Genomic DNA, 16,025 nt, shown 5'->3' with positions numbered 1-16,025 from the left:
CTGTTTTGTAGGGTCTTATCTATAGTGATTTATTTTTTTGTACAGAAAACAAATTCTGAGGCTGGTTTTTTGGCTAAACCTTCAAGGAGGGGAAAGCTTTGAAGAAATTGAGTTTTATATTTTAAAGAGCCAGCATCAAAACAGGCCCATCCCCATGCAGAGGGTGGCACACTTCTCCCCTTATCCACAGTCAAAGTCCAGAGTTTTGGTCAAAAAAATAGTAGTATTAAGTGGCCTCTGTAAATTGGCCCATTTAAAGTGCTTATGCTTTTTGGGGGCTGGGGCAGGGTCTCATGGTTCCCAGGCTATTCTAAGACTTGATTTGTAGTCGAGGATGACCCCTGAACTTCCTGATCCTCATTCCTCCACCGTGTGTCTGCCCCGCCCACCGCAGCACCCCAGCCGTGCGCCCTCTTTATCACAGCCTCCTCTTCCTCCTGAGGCCTGTTACCCGCTGTCCCTGTGGCTCTGGTGCCACTTACAGAGTGAGACCAGATGGGGAGCCGTCGCGAACCATTAGCTAAGGAGGGGTGATGTGTGTTCTGACCGCAGCTTTCTTTTCTGTCCTGTGCTCGTGTCTTCCTGCGGACAGCTCTGAGAGTGTGAAGCAGAGGACCGACGTGTTCTACCTTCAGCCCGAGCGCTCGTGCGTTCCTAACAGTCCCATGTGGTACTCCACGTTCCCCATAGACCCTGGGACCCTGGACACCATGTTGACGCGCATTCTCATGGTGAGGGAGGTACATGAAGAACTTGCCAAAGCCAAGTCTGAAGACTCTGACGTGGAATTATCAGATTAAGATGGAGGGAAGCTTCCTGCTTTCATGCACACTGGTAGGCACCAAGCTGTGAATGCACTCAGCAGGTGGAAAGATGTTAAAATCCAAGTTCTCTTGACTTGCTTATTTGGTGGGAAAACAGACGGCTTCTGAGCCGTGGTGTTGCTGCAAATGAAACCTGAGGGGAGAAGTGTGGGTGAATTGGCAGGGAGAGTTCACAGACATCATGAAAGACTAACCAGTTTCTGAGTGGTGCATAGTCTTATTTTCTTTGGGAATAAGAAATTATGGAATATTTTTAAGGAAAACTGTTGTATAAAATTCTACCATGGTAACCTTAGTTAGAAGGGGGTAGCTTTGCAGTGAGACCCTGGCCGCTGCAGTAGCTACTTGAGCAAGCTGTCCATGAAAGGCAGGAGAGAGCAGAGCAGAGCTGAGAGTGCGTCAGATGAGGACAGTGGGGCTCAGCCTGGAAGAGCCAATAAAAATACTCACGTTGTTATGAAAAGATAGTGGTCTGGATTGATTTTCACTGCCACCCTACTTATGTGAAGGGTAGAAGCCTTTAGTCTTTTAACTGAAGGCCCCTCACATCAGAGGACACGCCCTTCATTACTGTCAGTGAGCCCCTTTTCACTAGGGTCCTGCTTTCTCAGCTGTGGGTAATTTAAGGTAAGAAGGATGATATTCCAGAAGCTAACTGTACACAGAAACTCTGTGGAGCCCATTAGACCCTGGTGTCTTGAAGTATTTAAAGAGAACCCACTAAAATGCCCACTTCTCTGGGTGCTGCTGTCCCGTGGCCTCAGCTGTGCAGAAGTGGGGCCTCCCTTTGTGTCCAGTTTGCCCCATGGCAGCCTTTCTTCCCTGTCTTACTTTTCTGTTCCCAAATGACGCTGCTTGTCCTTCGTACCAGCCTCTGGAGGCCCTTGTCATTTCAAAAGGAATAATCTGTCTCCATAATTCTGACAAATGTGTGGGTGATCCCACAAAGACACAGTATTATGTAGCTGTCCGAGTTACGGTAGGGAAAGTCGTCATAGGTTTCCGTGTACAAGCATTTGGAAGTTGACCTTATTGCCCCAAGAAACTTGAAAGTTAGGAATGCTGGGGCTGGAGCACGAGATGGTTGACCTTACACATCCATGCAGTCTTCTCGCTGCATTATTTCAGATTCTAGCTGTCTTAGTTCATGAGGATTGCAAGGCCTAGGTGTATGTGACATTACCAGGCTGTCTCCCGCATCTCCATTCTCAGTTTCTTTCCTACAAAATTTTGAATCAAGCTTTTAATAATGTTGGATAATTACTTAGCTTCTTTAATTGAAGTTAATCTGAGCTTACAGCAGAACTGAGAGAAGTCATAAGCTTCTCCAAAGTGTCATCTTAAAACTTCAGTATGTCCCATGTTATAGGTGGGAGTAGCAACTTGTTTGTTTTGTTTTTTTTAAACAAATAAAAGTCATTTAAATACAACAGAACTTTAAGATGGGCCTTTGACATTGTGTACTTGTGGTTCCGTCCCTCTGCTTGTAACAAATATCCTTTTTGTTACTAAAATTGTGTGAAAGAAGTAAATCTGCCCTAGTCTGTATGATTAATTCCATCTGTGTTGTCGTTTCTGATGGGGAAACGTCTTCCTTCCAGACCTCGATTGGTTGGAGGAAGGCGGTTGGCCTGTCGATAAGTCACCAATAAACCATCAGAAACACCAGGTGTCCAGTCCTGCTGTATCAGTTTGATTTGTGTAAACACTGACATTTCCCACCTATAGTTGTATGGAAAACAAACACTGTTAGCTTAGTAGATAAATTGTTATAAAATACCAAAAAGGAAAAAATATATCTGTTAAGAGGACAACTGCTACCCGGATAAATGACGTGCCAGGGCCTGAGCTGCATGTCAGTACAGGGCTTTCAGACCCTAGACTGAGTTTAAAAACTGGTTGATCATCAGTCATTCCTCGTGAGTGTAGCTGTTTGCTGTGTCAAATTATTTACTTTTTCTATTTTGTTTAAATTGTGTAAAACCATACTTACTCCCTCCTCCCTCTGGGGGAGCGAGGGAAAAAAACCCAAGAACTAGCGCCTGAGCTCTTCCCGTCCTTTAACTGTCTCTGGATTCTCCCTTCGCAGGAACCACAGAGCTATTCCCTTAGAATAAAATAGTATATTTGTATTTGATGGGTGAGTTCTTTTTCTTTGTGGTTTTAAAGAACTTTAAATACATTTTTTATTCGCTCTTATTGGTATGATCTGAGGTGTCAAATTGAAAAAAAAAAGAAAAAGAAAGCAGCTTCCAGGAAACTTCTTGGATTTTATTCGGTCAAGTAAAGGCTTTGCCTCACTACCGTCTTCCTGTGGCTTGCTTTCTTCCTGTCAAGACTTTTTTCCATTTATAGAAATTTTTAACCATATTAAAAGTCCCAGTAGCTAGAAATGCTGGCAGCATGCACACGTCTTTTGGGCAAACCTCTTTTAAGGTCGGGGCACTGTGAGTGTTGGCCATGACTTGACAGGGTATGCGCTTGCTCTCACGTGTGCACAGGGTCTCGATGAGGATGTGGGTTTCTTAGTCTGTAGAGGGGTCTTGGGTGTTCTACCAGATTCTCTACATGGACCATTTGTGTGTCCCATTCAACATTCCTGAATTTATAAGACTCTTCCCAAAACATGGAAAGTAAAATGTTCCTGTAAATGAAGTCAAGTCCCACATGAATACAAAAATTCTTCCTAGTGGCTGTCTGAGAGCTGAGGAGATTGTGAGGACCCAGTGCCCACCTTCCTGCACTGCTCTGTTCGTTGTGGTCCTTTGTCCTGTCCTTGAGGTGTTTTAATCGTGAGGCCCTGTAACACTGGAAGAGTCGCAGGCTCTGGGGTCTTTCTTGCTATCTCTGTGTAACCCTAAGGAAATGGGAAAAACTGCTCAGTTTTCTCCTCTGCAGTGAAACAATTCCTTACTTGTTAGGCGTGACACGTTGTAGGCTTCCAAGCGTAAGACGGCCCTGAAAATCTTACCCAGCTCTCCTGCCGGGGAGGCCCAGGCTTTGCAGGAGGAGCTGCTACTTCACGTGTGCGTCAGTAGGTGGCAGGGGAGGGACTATGTCTTTGCTCAGTATTCTGATCCATGAATATCTCTGAATGATTAGAGCCTAGCATTCCCTGAGAAAAGGTGAGCCTGGGACGACCACCACTGTGGGGCCAAGCAGGCCTGGACGGACTCCCAGGACTAGAAGCCCAAGTCTAGAAGAGCCCCAGCTGGGACCACACTTCCCAGCAGGAGTGAACTCTAGACAGATAGCCACTTGGGTGGGCTAGGAGAGGAGCCAGCCTGAAATGACCACCAAACTAGTGCCATGGGGCCCAGACAGGGAGCTAACCTGAGATGAACATCAGTGTGGCACCTCCCCTATCCCCCCCAGGCCTCGGGGATGGGTGGGCACCATAAAGCATGAATGGGGGTCCCACTCATGCCATCACTCCTGAGAGGATCCCAAACACTCGGAAACCCTGGAGAGCCACCAAGAGGAGCAAGTAAGTGTGGAGAAATGGAAGAGAGAGAAAGAGAAGCAGACGGTGTGGCACAACGAAGAGAGGCAGAACTGGAGGCCCGAGGGTAGTGGAGAACACCCCGATGTGAGTAGCCGGTGATGCCACCTGGGACCATGGTGGGGTCCTGGCCAGTGCTGACACTGGGAGCCACATCTGGGTCTGTGGCCCTGCAGCAGCAGGGGTCTGTTACCACCAAAGCCCAGGGACATGTTGATGTCTGAGGCTGTGCGAACTGGTCCTACCCCTCACCTAGGCCTCCTGGGAGAGCTTGTCATGTCCCTCACTTGCTGCAGCACTCAGGAGGCCCTGCACCTCACCCGGGCAGCACGGTAGAGATGGCCCTAGGTGTGTGGGGGTTGTGGATAAGCCGGCCTAGAAGGCATTGTGTGGGGGAAAGCATCTCTTGTCTGCCATGCAGCAGTGTCTCCCACCCCCACCCCTTGACACCTAAGGCAGGTGGGAGAGCCGGCACTGGGACAGTGAGAACAGGAGAGCTAGTCCTGCCCCTCGCCTGAGCAGGATAGTGGAGCTGGCCCTGGATGTGGGGGGCTGGACCCAAGGGTAGTGTCACAAGAGAGCCAGCCAGCTCTGCTTCTTGTCTGCTGGGCAGTGGCACTGATGAGAGAGAGACTCTTCTTCCACACGGTAACAGAAGCCACCAGAGGCCTTGCACCAGACCCATGGTCATTGCAATAAACATTTGCAAACAACGTCTGGACAGAGTACGTGTGGGACACACTAACACCACAGCTTCCAGCACAGCTTGTAAGGGTGGCAGGCAAGTATGAGGGGATAGGGAAGAAATGAGTGGGATTGGGGCAAATGATGTGAAGTTCCCAACAATATAAAAATTTTTAAAAATCTTTTTAAAAAACTGTACCTGTCTCATGTCTCACTTGCCACAATGTGGTGTGGCAGTCAGAAAACATCTGGCTTGAATTGCTTCTCCTTCAATACCATGGAGTTCTGAGACAACTCTGGTTGTCAGGGTCGGTGGCAAGTACCTTTATTTTATCGGCCCCCCCTTTTTAATTATTAACATTATGTATGTACATTATATATGTATCAGCAATGCATGTGGTGGTCAAAGGACACCCGACCTATTACCATGTTCTGTGGTCAACAAGCACCTTTACCCAAAGTCCTCACTCTGACATCGAGTGAGTGGTTATGTATGTATGTGGTGTGTATGTGTGTGTGTGTGGTATGTGCATGTATGTATACAGGTGTGTGGGTGTGGTATGTACGTTTGCCTTTATGCATATCTGAGGGACAGGAGAACTGAGTGGAGTCACCTCTCTCCGCCACATGCTGTGTTTCAGGATAGAACTCATGTCTTTGTGTTTGGCCACATTTACCTACTATGCTATCTCCATGGCCCCAGATTTTTAAGTTTATAATGTACGTAAATTATTTGGTATATACTGAGGTTTCAGATGTGTGGATCCTTACAGTCAGCACTGTGGCCCTGCAGAATGTCGTGCTCTGCAGGTCTCTGCACTGCAGTTAAGTGTTCGTGGGACTTGGAACAGAAGCTTCCCATTCACACCTGACGCAAGCACGAGGCAGAGACGCGGAGTGTGAGCTTTTAAGACCACAGTGATATACTTCCTTCTATAAGGCTATACTTCTAATCTATCCAAAATAGTCCCAACTTTGAACCAAATATTTAAATACACAAATCTATGGGTAGCATCTTATTCAAAACTTAACATACTGTGGTTTTTGGTTTTTTGTTTTTGTTGTTGTTGTTTTGAGTAGCAAATTTTCTTCTGTTTAAATTTTTTATTTATGTAGAGTGGTGGCATGGAAAGTAGAGGGAGCCCTAAGTGAGTAAAATCCATATGGGTGTGGCCTGTCAAGGACTCCAAGAGCAGTAGCAAACCCATTAACCCAAGAGATACAGTAAAACTTTTCTCAGGAATTCCAAGTGTGAGCAAAAACCACTGTAGCTTCCTAGACGTTTACAGCCTGACACTTCACTGGCAGACACTTCCAACTAAGACTAGCTACTCCCTCCCACCGTGCTTTGCGCTATACTCACCTAAACGGAATGAGTTTCCAGGATCAGAGGCAGTGGTTAGAGATGCCCCACCACCCATTCACAGCTATGAAAGTATCTTCATTCTCCTGTTGTCTCGGAGGCTCGCTGCCTCCATCCGCTAACCTAGGCCTAGTCCTGGAAGCTTCTAAACCTCTGTACAGTCTGATCTAGACCTAGAATCTTTTCCGTCCCTGAGACTTACTGCCACGGAATAAACTCACCCTTTTCAGAATTGAATCAACTCAGGTCTTCCGGCTCAAATCCAGGCTGACTGACCGATTCAATCCAGCTCCTCTCAAACTATGGCAATCTGCTGTAATCTTCCTGCTCCTCATTCTCTTTTTCTGTCTTTACCTGTTTAGTTTGTTCTTCAACCAGTCTCTGAACAACTGTCCTGGTAAAACCGTCTCCTCCTCCTTTGTCTTTTATTTCTTCTCTCAGCACTCTGCGGTCTTGAGACACAACAGAAGAGGTCATCAGGCCACCATGTGGTTGCTGGGAATTGAACTCAGGACCTTTGGAAGAGCAGTCGGTGCTCTTAACCACTGAGCCATCTCTCCAGCCCCTTTTGCCTTAGGTTGGTATGGATGGGGCATTCATCTGCTGTCAGATTTATGGCATTTGAGTAGCTGCTGTCTCACAGCAGTCTGGTGGTCTTTTTCTGGAAAAAGACCAAAGCTGAGTTGTGTGCAGTGCGCTTTGTCAGAAGCTTAAGGGCAAGGTCATGACCCGGAGGCATCTCTCAGTTGATACCACAGAGACTATTGTGAGATGGGTTTGGTGGAAGCAGCATAGGAGAGAGTTGTAAACATCACCGACCATCCCCACCCACTCCTACAGCTTCCTTCCTCAGCAGAACCTTAGCTCCTTCCAGTCCAACTACTATTAATAGTACCTGGATGGGTTGGCCCCACCTTCAAGGTATGCCGGAAGACCATTGCTGTTGGTCTCTGGGATTGTCAAAATATTTGGGGATACCGTTATTTGGGGGTTTTGCTTTTTGGTAGTACCTCCTTTGGAGAAAGGAAGTGGTATTAAGTTTTTGTTTTAAGATTCATTTCATGTGAGTACACTGTCCCCATCTTCAGCCACACCAGAAGAGGGCATCGGATCCCATTACAGATGGTTGTGAGCCACCATGTGGTTGCTGGGATTTGAACTCAGGTCCTCTGGAAGAGCAGCCAGTGCTCTTAACCGCTGAGCCATCTCTCCAGCCCTGATTTTATTATCGTATAGGAAACAAAATTGCATCTTATATTTTCAATCGTGTCTCCTATACAGATTTATCATTATTGATGGGGTTGGGGAAGCAAAAATGCAGGAACCTGACTTCACAGGCAGGCCTGGAACTCACTGTAGTTTGGGCTAGCCTCATGCATGCTCAGCATTTCTGTTTCATCTTCACCAGTGCTGAGCCGCCGTGACTGGTTGTGGTTCCAAGCTTCCCACACTCCTGTGGTTTTAATAATAATTTCCTCCACCTCGTGTTTGTGTTTTTGTTTTTCAAGGAATTATGTATGTGAGTACACTGTAGCTGTATCCTGATAACACCAACCAGAAGAGGGCATCAGATCCCACTACAGATGGTTGTGACTCACCATGTGGTTGCTGAGATTTGAACTCAGGTTCTCTGGAAGAGCAGCCAGTGCTCTTAACCGCTGAGCCATCTCTCCAGGCCCTGTTTGTTTGTTTGTTTGTTTGTTTGTTTGTTTGTTTGTTTTAGAAGATGTGTGTGAATGCCAGAGGATCCCTCTTGGAGTCAGAGAGGGCTGCTGGGATCTAAATCCTCTGCAAGAACAGCCAGTGTTCCTGATGCTCAGCCATCTTTTCCCGTTCATTTGTTTTGAACAGGGTCTCTCCGTGTGCCCTAGTTTGGCCTCAAACTCATGGCAGTCCTACCGCAGCACTCTGAATGCTGGGATCATAGGCGTCTACCACCATCCTGGTTCTAGCCTGCTTTCTGATTGGCTGGTTGAAATAATCGCGCTTGGCTGGTTTGGAGGTTTAGATTCTGGTCCTGACTTACTAAGGGTTTTCTCAGTATTTACACTATGAAGGCATAAGCAGTCTGTAAGATGATCTTACACAACCATAGCCATGAAAGGGTCCATGCAGGAGGGACTATTGTTGGCGGTGCAGGTGGGGGTGGTAACTGGATGCTCACTTCCCGCTCACACTCAGATGGCTGTTAGCTGCGGCTTCCCATGCTCTAGCCCTGCTGGTTGCTTTCAGCTGCTACTGGCTAGGGTCACTGTCCAGTGTGACACTGGGTGTGCATCCCAGCCCGGTAGGATGCGTTCATGTTGGTGCACTTGAAATGCTGGGAACCCAAAAAGGAACAAAATTACCCCAAAACTCTTAGGGTAGCCTGGACCTTAGGATACTCTGCCCCTCAGCACAGATGCTGTATGGTCACAGGTAGACAGAAGTCATTTGTGTGTAATAAGTCAAAATCAAAGAGCATCTATGGCCAGCCAGCACTCGTGTGGCACAGGCCCACCCGCCATGGCAGACGGGAGCCCATGCCACCAGCCAGTATGCTGAGACAGGCTTCAGCATGATGACCATAGCTCTACACCGGTGGTGGGCCCTGCAACACAGGTCACAGATGCAGCACGAAATAGCACAACCTCATAGCCAGGCACACAATTAAATAGCATGTTTAATTATCTCACAACGGATAGTGCAGTAGTAGAAATTAAGTCCTTTTTAAAAAGTCGCTCTCCCTGAAACCCAACTCCTCAGCTGCCACACCACGGCTGAGGAGCTGTGCTAGGCGAGAGGGATTAATAGTCTTTGAAGGAGCTGAAAGTCTCCAAGTTAGAATTGCCTTGAGAGCAGCCAAGAGACCTAGAAGGACAGGCGCATCCACTCGAGCACTCACTCTTGCAGAGGACACGGAGAAGACATGGATGGAGGGAGGTGGAAGGTACCACGGAGGGGCAGTCACACGTGTGCACTCAACATGGCACAGAGTTCCAGTCTATCCGCGGCTCTCTCTGGGAGAATGCGGTGGCCTGAGCCTGGATGTCCCTGATAAACAAGCCAGCGGAGCTGAGGGGCCACAGCAGCTCTGCGTCACCACCCGCATCAGTGGCCCTGGGAGGGCAGGGCCTACTGTCCCAGAGAAGCAGACCAAAGAATATGCCCAGAGCTAGGCCCTGCCATCAGGAGGCTGGTGGCTCCTGGATCTCTGCCAGATGCGGGGGGGACAGTAAGCTTCACTGTGTGTGCTGGGCCCAGCTGCACTGCTCCACAGCAGAGGAGAGGCTGTGGGCCTGTTTGTCTGCTCTCAGGCTGGGAGGTGTGTGCAGTGAGGCCCTGAGATGAGAACACTTTGGGGGCTTACCACCTAGGTTTATAGAGAAAACCTTTTCATTCACAGCTTCATTCAGGGGTTCCTATAAAGTATCTGGATTCAAGTACCAGCAGTTCTGATGGGGGCTTTTGGGATGGAGTGACCAGCACATGCTGGGACAGCGGCTGCCCTCAGACCCAGGAGGTCAGGAATCAGCCTAGAGGTGTTCTGGGCCCTAGCACTGAGGCCCAGACTGTTGTGACAGACCAGGGGGCTATAAGATCTCCTCCCGTGGGCTCCTGGTCTTCAGTGGTGTTTGCCCGTTTGGCACAGATCCATTCTGACCGTGCAGGAGTTTGCCCTTCTCCCGGTCTGGCCATGTGAAGATGGCATCATCGCTGTCCAGCTCCGACTCAGAGTGCATCAGGCTGCTGCTCATCGTGGGGCCTTTCTGTTTGCTGCCTGTCAGAGAGACAGCCGGGTCAGGGAACGCCTGGCCAGACCTGAGCCACGCCCATCCTCGTCTCTACCTGAGAGGAGACGGGGAGGCCAGGCCCCCTCTTTGGCTGGAAGAGCAGGTGATGGGAGGCCTGGCATGGCTAGAACAAGTCCTCAGAGAGCCACGCCTGAGGATTAGACCTGGACTCTGCTACGCCCCAGAGCTTTGGTTGCTGTCACCCAGTTGTGTCCTGTTCCCTTTCGATAGTACTCATGTCCCGAGACCTAGAGCTACATAATGAGACCCTGTCTTGAAAAGCATTTAACCAGCAGTGGGGAAGCCTGACTGAGTGGGACTCCCTCAGACAGTCCCCGACAGCCATTTATCAGAACAACCAGCCATGCGCCATGAGCACCCAGGGCTGAAGAGAGCGCTCCGCAGTTAAGAGCAGCAGCTGCTCCTTCAGAGGGCCTGCGCTTTCATCTCCAGCAGCCACTGTGTAACCACAGCTCCACAGGACCATCCCTAGACTCCATGGTCATGTGCATACACACTCATGCAGACGTGCACAATTACACATAAAAATTCATCTTTGTTTTTCCAGACAGGGTTTCTCTGTGTAGCGTGGCTGACCTGGAACTCTGTAGACCAAGCTGGCCTCGAATTCAAGAGATCTAACTGCCTCTGCCTCCCTAGTGCTGGGGTTAAAGGTGTGCGCCACCATCTAGCAAAAAATAAATCTTAAAATAAAAGTCCCGAAAGCTGTCTGAGACTCTAAAGTCCTCGGCATTCACCCTCACAGCTGTGCCCCCACTGTAGAGCCCCAGGGATAAACTGCATTTCACAGAGTTGGTTGAAGTGGGAGCGCTCTGGACCCTGGCACTGCCAAACCACAGAAGCTGGCCTCCCACCTGTAACAGGATGGTCAGATGAGCCATGCCTCCCTCCGTCAGGCAGTCTACAACTCTGTATCCGTCACACTCCTAAACACGACAGCATCCTGTGAGGGTTGATGGTCAGCCTGACAGCTGACAAGTCTCCAGGCTGAGTGCCCAGGCCCTGGCCCCTACACTCAAGAATCGCACCCTGCTGCAGGCCTCATCCACGTGCCGTGTGGCCATGGCTTACTCAGCTCTGTGCATTCTGGGGTACAGCTCATCCAGACCTCGGCACCAGTGCAGCAGAGCTGCAGGAGGGCACTGCACCGTGGGGCTCTCCAGTGTGCTGGGCACGGTGGCCAGTGGAATGGCCAGGGAATATCCTGTTTTTTCTGGAGATGCTGGCCCTTTCCCCACAGCCCTCCCCTGGAGACTCTAAGCTTTCTCCTCCTAGTGCCTGCATGCAGCCTCCTCCTCCCCAGATGACACGGGCCTTTAGGGAGATTCCTCCCTGGCTTTGGGGGTTTTGCTTTTTGGTAGTACCTCCTTTGGAGAAAGGAAGTGGTATTGATTTTTTTTTTAAGATTTATTTAAGATTTATTTTTTTAAGATTTATTTATTTCATGTGAGTACACTGTCCCATCTTCAGCCACACCAGAAGAGGGCATCAGACAGCCCCATCTCTTACCCTGCACCTGACTGCTTAGCCACTAACAATGACAAAGGAGGGGTCGCTGTCAGTGAGAACCAGACACACATCCACTGGGACTCAACAGTTCTCCACGTCTGCACCCAGCAAAGACCCCTATGTGTGTCCACCAAAGGACACAGGAGTGTCCACAGGACCATACTGAGCAGTATGGCTGGTCAGTAAACCCATGTCTGTCAGTGCCTGCCCGTGTGCAGAACTGTTATAAGGAATGTGGGTGACTGTAGCCTAGAACACGGCACTATCTGCACACAGGTACAGGCGTTATTTAGTAACATGGGCACTAACTGGAAGGTAGCACAGAGGACGGGGCTGATTCTCTGGTGTGTTCCCTTATAAGGACGCCACATGCTGCCTTTCCAGTTTTCTAGCGAGTTAGGTTAAGCCACAGAGAATCGCCACTTTTGTGATGGTAAAGTCAGTAATTTCATTTGGTTCAGCCTACTGTAATAGAAAAAACATAAGCCAATCTCTCAGCCTGCTGCTGTCAGACTCGCCCTGGGGTCGGCCCTCTCCCTTCCCTCCTCTGCCTCAGAAGTGTGTCTGTATTCCCCTCCCTGATCTTCCCTGCCTCTCAGAGGCTCCCCTCCCCCAGGCCCTGCCTCTGTGTGCAGTCTGGTCCTGAGTCCTGGCCCTCTGTCCAGCTTCCCAGGTTTTCTTTGTTGTAAAGGCTTTGAAATCTGTAGGGCGTCTCCTCACCCTGACCCCACAGGTGCTGCCATTCTGCCCACTCTGCAGGCGGCTGCAGGGTCTCTGGCATCATCCAGAGCTGTGAGGCTTTTATGACCTCCCTGCAGGTCCCTTCCTCCTTTGCAGCCCATCCTGGACACCTGGGCCTCTCTTTAGGGCTGAGACCCAATTCTGAGATGTCAATCCTCACTGCCGAGTAGAATCTCATCTTTCAGTACTGACCGTTCTGCTGGGTTCAATTTAATTCTTTGGCTTTCTAAAGCCTTGGTAAAGCTGCCCTGATTCTGTCAGCGACTAGACAGGAATCAGCCTTGGCCTTGTCTGCACCTCCGCACTCTGTCACCACCTCCTCAGACCACTAGAAAACACTTTTCCCTTCCTGCCTGCTTTCCACGGTCACCAGACCCCTGAGCGTACATGTTCAAGCACCACAACCTAGAATCACCCAGGCAGATGCTGGGCCCTAAACCCCTTAAAATGCCCTCTGCTCTTAGAGGGACCTCAGCAAAGACCTGCTCGGCCATCCAGCCTGGCTCACTCCCTCTGACTCACTGCCCAGCACATGATAGTTTTGTCCCCCTCCCAGCAGTGGGGGCGAACCACGTTGCCTCTGACTACAGGGCAGCTAACTGCTGCTCCTCTAACTTTTAGAACTCTTCCCTCCCTCCCTCCCCTCCCTCCCTCCCTCCCTCCCTCCTGCTGAGAGGTGGGAAGGCCTGCTTCTGCCATGTGGTCCTGAGCTTGAACTCTGGTTGTCAGGGTTGGGGCCAGGGCCTTTCCCTGCTGTGCTCTCCAGCCTCTCCGTCACTCTATACAGCTGTGAGCATGGTTCTGAGACATCAACCAAGGAGGAGAAAAATGTTCTGGACATCTGCAGCAGCAGAACCTGCTCAGAAAAGCTTGGAGATGAACAAGGAGGCTGTCCCTGAAAGCAGACAGACACAGCAGCTCACAGGGGCCTCGCAAGGGCCGGAAAAGCTTTATAAAGGACACAGGGTAAAGTGATGGGGCTTCCCTCGCTGGCCACTGCAGAAGCTGGGTGCACACAGCATCTGTTCCTGGGGATGCTCTGACTGCTGCTTTGGTAGCCTGGGCTCTCTTCAGGCTTGAAGAATGAATGAATGAAGACAATGAAGCTTGTCTCTCTCCTGCCAGGCTACAGTTCTCTGAGGGCAGAAGGCCTGGGGCCTGTCTCCCCCACAGCCTCCCTTAACACAAAGCCTTAGGATGACTTTAACCCAGAGGACTTGTTCTGCGGGACAGCCCAGCACACAGCAGCAGGCAGCAGGGAAGTAGGTGCCCGAGACTGATGGCGGTGGGACTCTGCCTAATGACGAGTGGGATGGATGGGGAGGGCACAGGAAGAGGGAGTTCGGATCTGGTCTCTGCCTGGAAGCCACTGACAATGACCCCAGGCCACTGAGCAAGGAGCCAACGAGCAGGCAAAGGAGCATGAGGGTGTGAGGGACATGTGACAGGGCTCCCTGGCCCCCAGTGCCAGCTCCCACAGCCCTACCTGCTCGGGAGGTCGGCTTCAGCTCCAGACTCTCCTGGTCCGTGGCATCCAGGATCTTGTATCTGCTTTTCCTCTTGGGTTTTCCTTTTTGCCTAAAAAACAAATGCCATGGAAAATCTGTGAGGCCTACCCAGAGCACAGCTGCCTCTCCTAGCTCTCCTCACCTCTCAACCAGAGCAGGCGGAACCTCAGAAAGACAAAAGCTTGGCTGGGGGTGGGGTGGGGTCGAGGGAGAGAGGGGGTGCAACCTGGGGCTGCTGACTTATCTGTGGCTGCTGGGATTTTTTTTTTAATTCTACTTTTCTAAGTTTTAAAGGAGGTCATACGGCAAGTTCCATCCGATCCCTGCCTCAAACAGGCGCTATCCGCACACTGAGCCTTGAGTTCTGTATCCAGGAATTAGGAAAAGGATGTTTTCTGAGTGGTACAGCACGCAAGCCCATACCTTTTGCTCTAACTAGCACCACACACTGACGTCTTGTACGTTCCAGGCAAATATTCTCCCCCTGAACTATGCCCTTTTCTTGAAATCATGTTTAACATTGATAAACACGCAATAAATGTAACAAAATGAAGACTACAGCTGCCAGGCTGTCTGCAAAGCAAACGAGAGCAACCACTTCAGAACTCAGCTGTAAGCTTGTGAACCCCCCTATGTCCAGGTATGAGGCTGGGCCATAGCATTTCACAGGACGTGCACCCACCACACCCCACCAGCGTCCCCACCTTGCAGATCTCTACAGTGACATCCCTTAAATGAGAGCTTCTGCCCTCTGGTGTTGGCAATGAGAATTTTCTGCCACAGGCCTTGGGGTGGTCAATTCCCACCACAGTGACTGGGAACCAAGTTTACTCCTTTAAGAAAGCTGCCAGATACCTCATGGGAAAATTCTGTGACATGACACCAAATAGACTTCAAAGAATTTATCTTACCCCCTACACCCTCCCCCACACACAGACATACACACTCACATACCACACACACACACCACACACACAGACACACACACTCACACACACCACACACACACTCACAGACACAGACACACACAGACACACACTCACATACCACACACACTCACAGACACAGACACACACAGACACACACTCACAGGCACACACTCACACACACCACACACACACACTCAGACACAGACACACACTCACACACACAGACACACACTCACACTCAGACACACACACAGACACTCACACACACACACACTCACACAGACATACACACAGACTCACAGACACACACACACTCACAGACACACACTCCACTCACACACACACCGACACACACACTCACACACACACACCGACACACACACACTCACACACACAGACACCCCACACACACACACACACAGACACACACACACACTCAGAGACACACACAGACTCACACACACAGACACCCCACACACACACACCACACACACTCACAGACACACACACTCACACACACACAGACACACACACACACTCAGAGACACACACAGACTCACACACACAGACTCACACACACAGACACACACATACTCACACAGACACAGACACACACACACACACACACACACACACACACACACACACACACCGTCACTACCCCACCATCTTGCCTCTTGCAACAGCAGACTGTAGTCCATGACAGGATCCCCAAGGCAACGACGATGACAAAGGAAGCAATGATGACATAGAGCACGCTCCACTCTGCAAAGGGAAATGGTGAGGTGTGTGCGTGAGAGGCGGCCCGCCTCAGTCACAAGGTGGCTTCATGAGGGGCACTCTGAGCATTTTGCAATATGTGAGGATACACCATTTCCCCACTCAAGACATGGCCTCTTTGTGTAGCCCTGCTGTCCTAGAACTTGCTCTGTACACCAGGCCAGCCTTGAACTCACAGAGATCCACCTGCCTCTGCCTTTCAAGTGCTGGGATTAAAGATGTGCATGTGCCTTTAAGATGGGGAATGTGGGTTTCCAGGAGGCCAGGCAGGCAGGCACTACAGAGATGAGGGCCCTCTGGCAGCGCTCGCTCGCTAGGCCTCCAGGCACTGGTGTGCAGCGCCTTCTGCTAGCATTCAGTAAGTGTGGAGGGGCGGGGGGAGGAAGAGTCC

The 16,025-nt window shown here is 50.1% G+C and overlaps 2 protein-coding genes and 1 pseudogene across 13 annotated transcripts in view; 2 read left to right on the top strand and 1 right to left on the bottom strand.

The window, feature by feature from the left end:
* Zmym4 (zinc finger MYM-type containing 4) overlaps nucleotides 1-2,961 on the top strand; it is a 117,781-nt gene extending 114,820 nt beyond the window's left edge. For all 9 annotated transcript variants that reach the window (XM_087549325.1, XM_087549326.1, XM_087549321.1 and 6 more), the window contains 1 exon segment: nucleotides 593-2,961. In XM_087549325.1, the coding sequence (XP_087405451.1) occupies nucleotides 593-800 (208 nt within the window). In that variant the 3' untranslated portion in view covers nucleotides 801-2,961.
* Nucleotides 2,962-3,812: 851 nt separating this feature from the next.
* On the top strand, nucleotides 3,813-3,937 carry LOC120103340 (small nucleolar RNA SNORA17; annotated as a pseudogene).
* A 5,080-nt stretch (nucleotides 3,938-9,017) lies between these two features.
* The window catches only part of Kiaa0319l (KIAA0319 like), a 92,895-nt gene continuing 85,887 nt past the window's right edge, over nucleotides 9,018-16,025 (bottom strand). For all 4 annotated transcript variants that reach the window (XM_087659907.1, XM_087659908.1, NM_001159655.4 and 1 more), the window contains 3 exon segments: nucleotides 15,529-15,619; nucleotides 13,904-13,995; nucleotides 9,018-10,133 (listed from right to left, as the gene is read on the bottom strand). In XM_087659907.1, the coding sequence (XP_087516033.1) occupies nucleotides 9,946-10,133; nucleotides 13,904-13,995; nucleotides 15,529-15,619 (371 nt within the window). In that variant the 3' untranslated portion in view covers nucleotides 9,018-9,945.

Source organism: Rattus norvegicus, chromosome 5 (assembly GCF_021556685.1).
Source record: "Rattus norvegicus strain SHRSP/BbbUtx chromosome 5, alternate assembly SHRSP_T2T, whole genome shotgun sequence".
Classification (NCBI taxonomy): domain Eukaryota; kingdom Metazoa; phylum Chordata; class Mammalia; order Rodentia; family Muridae; genus Rattus; species Rattus norvegicus.
This window is presented reverse-complemented; position numbering and strand designations above follow the sequence as displayed.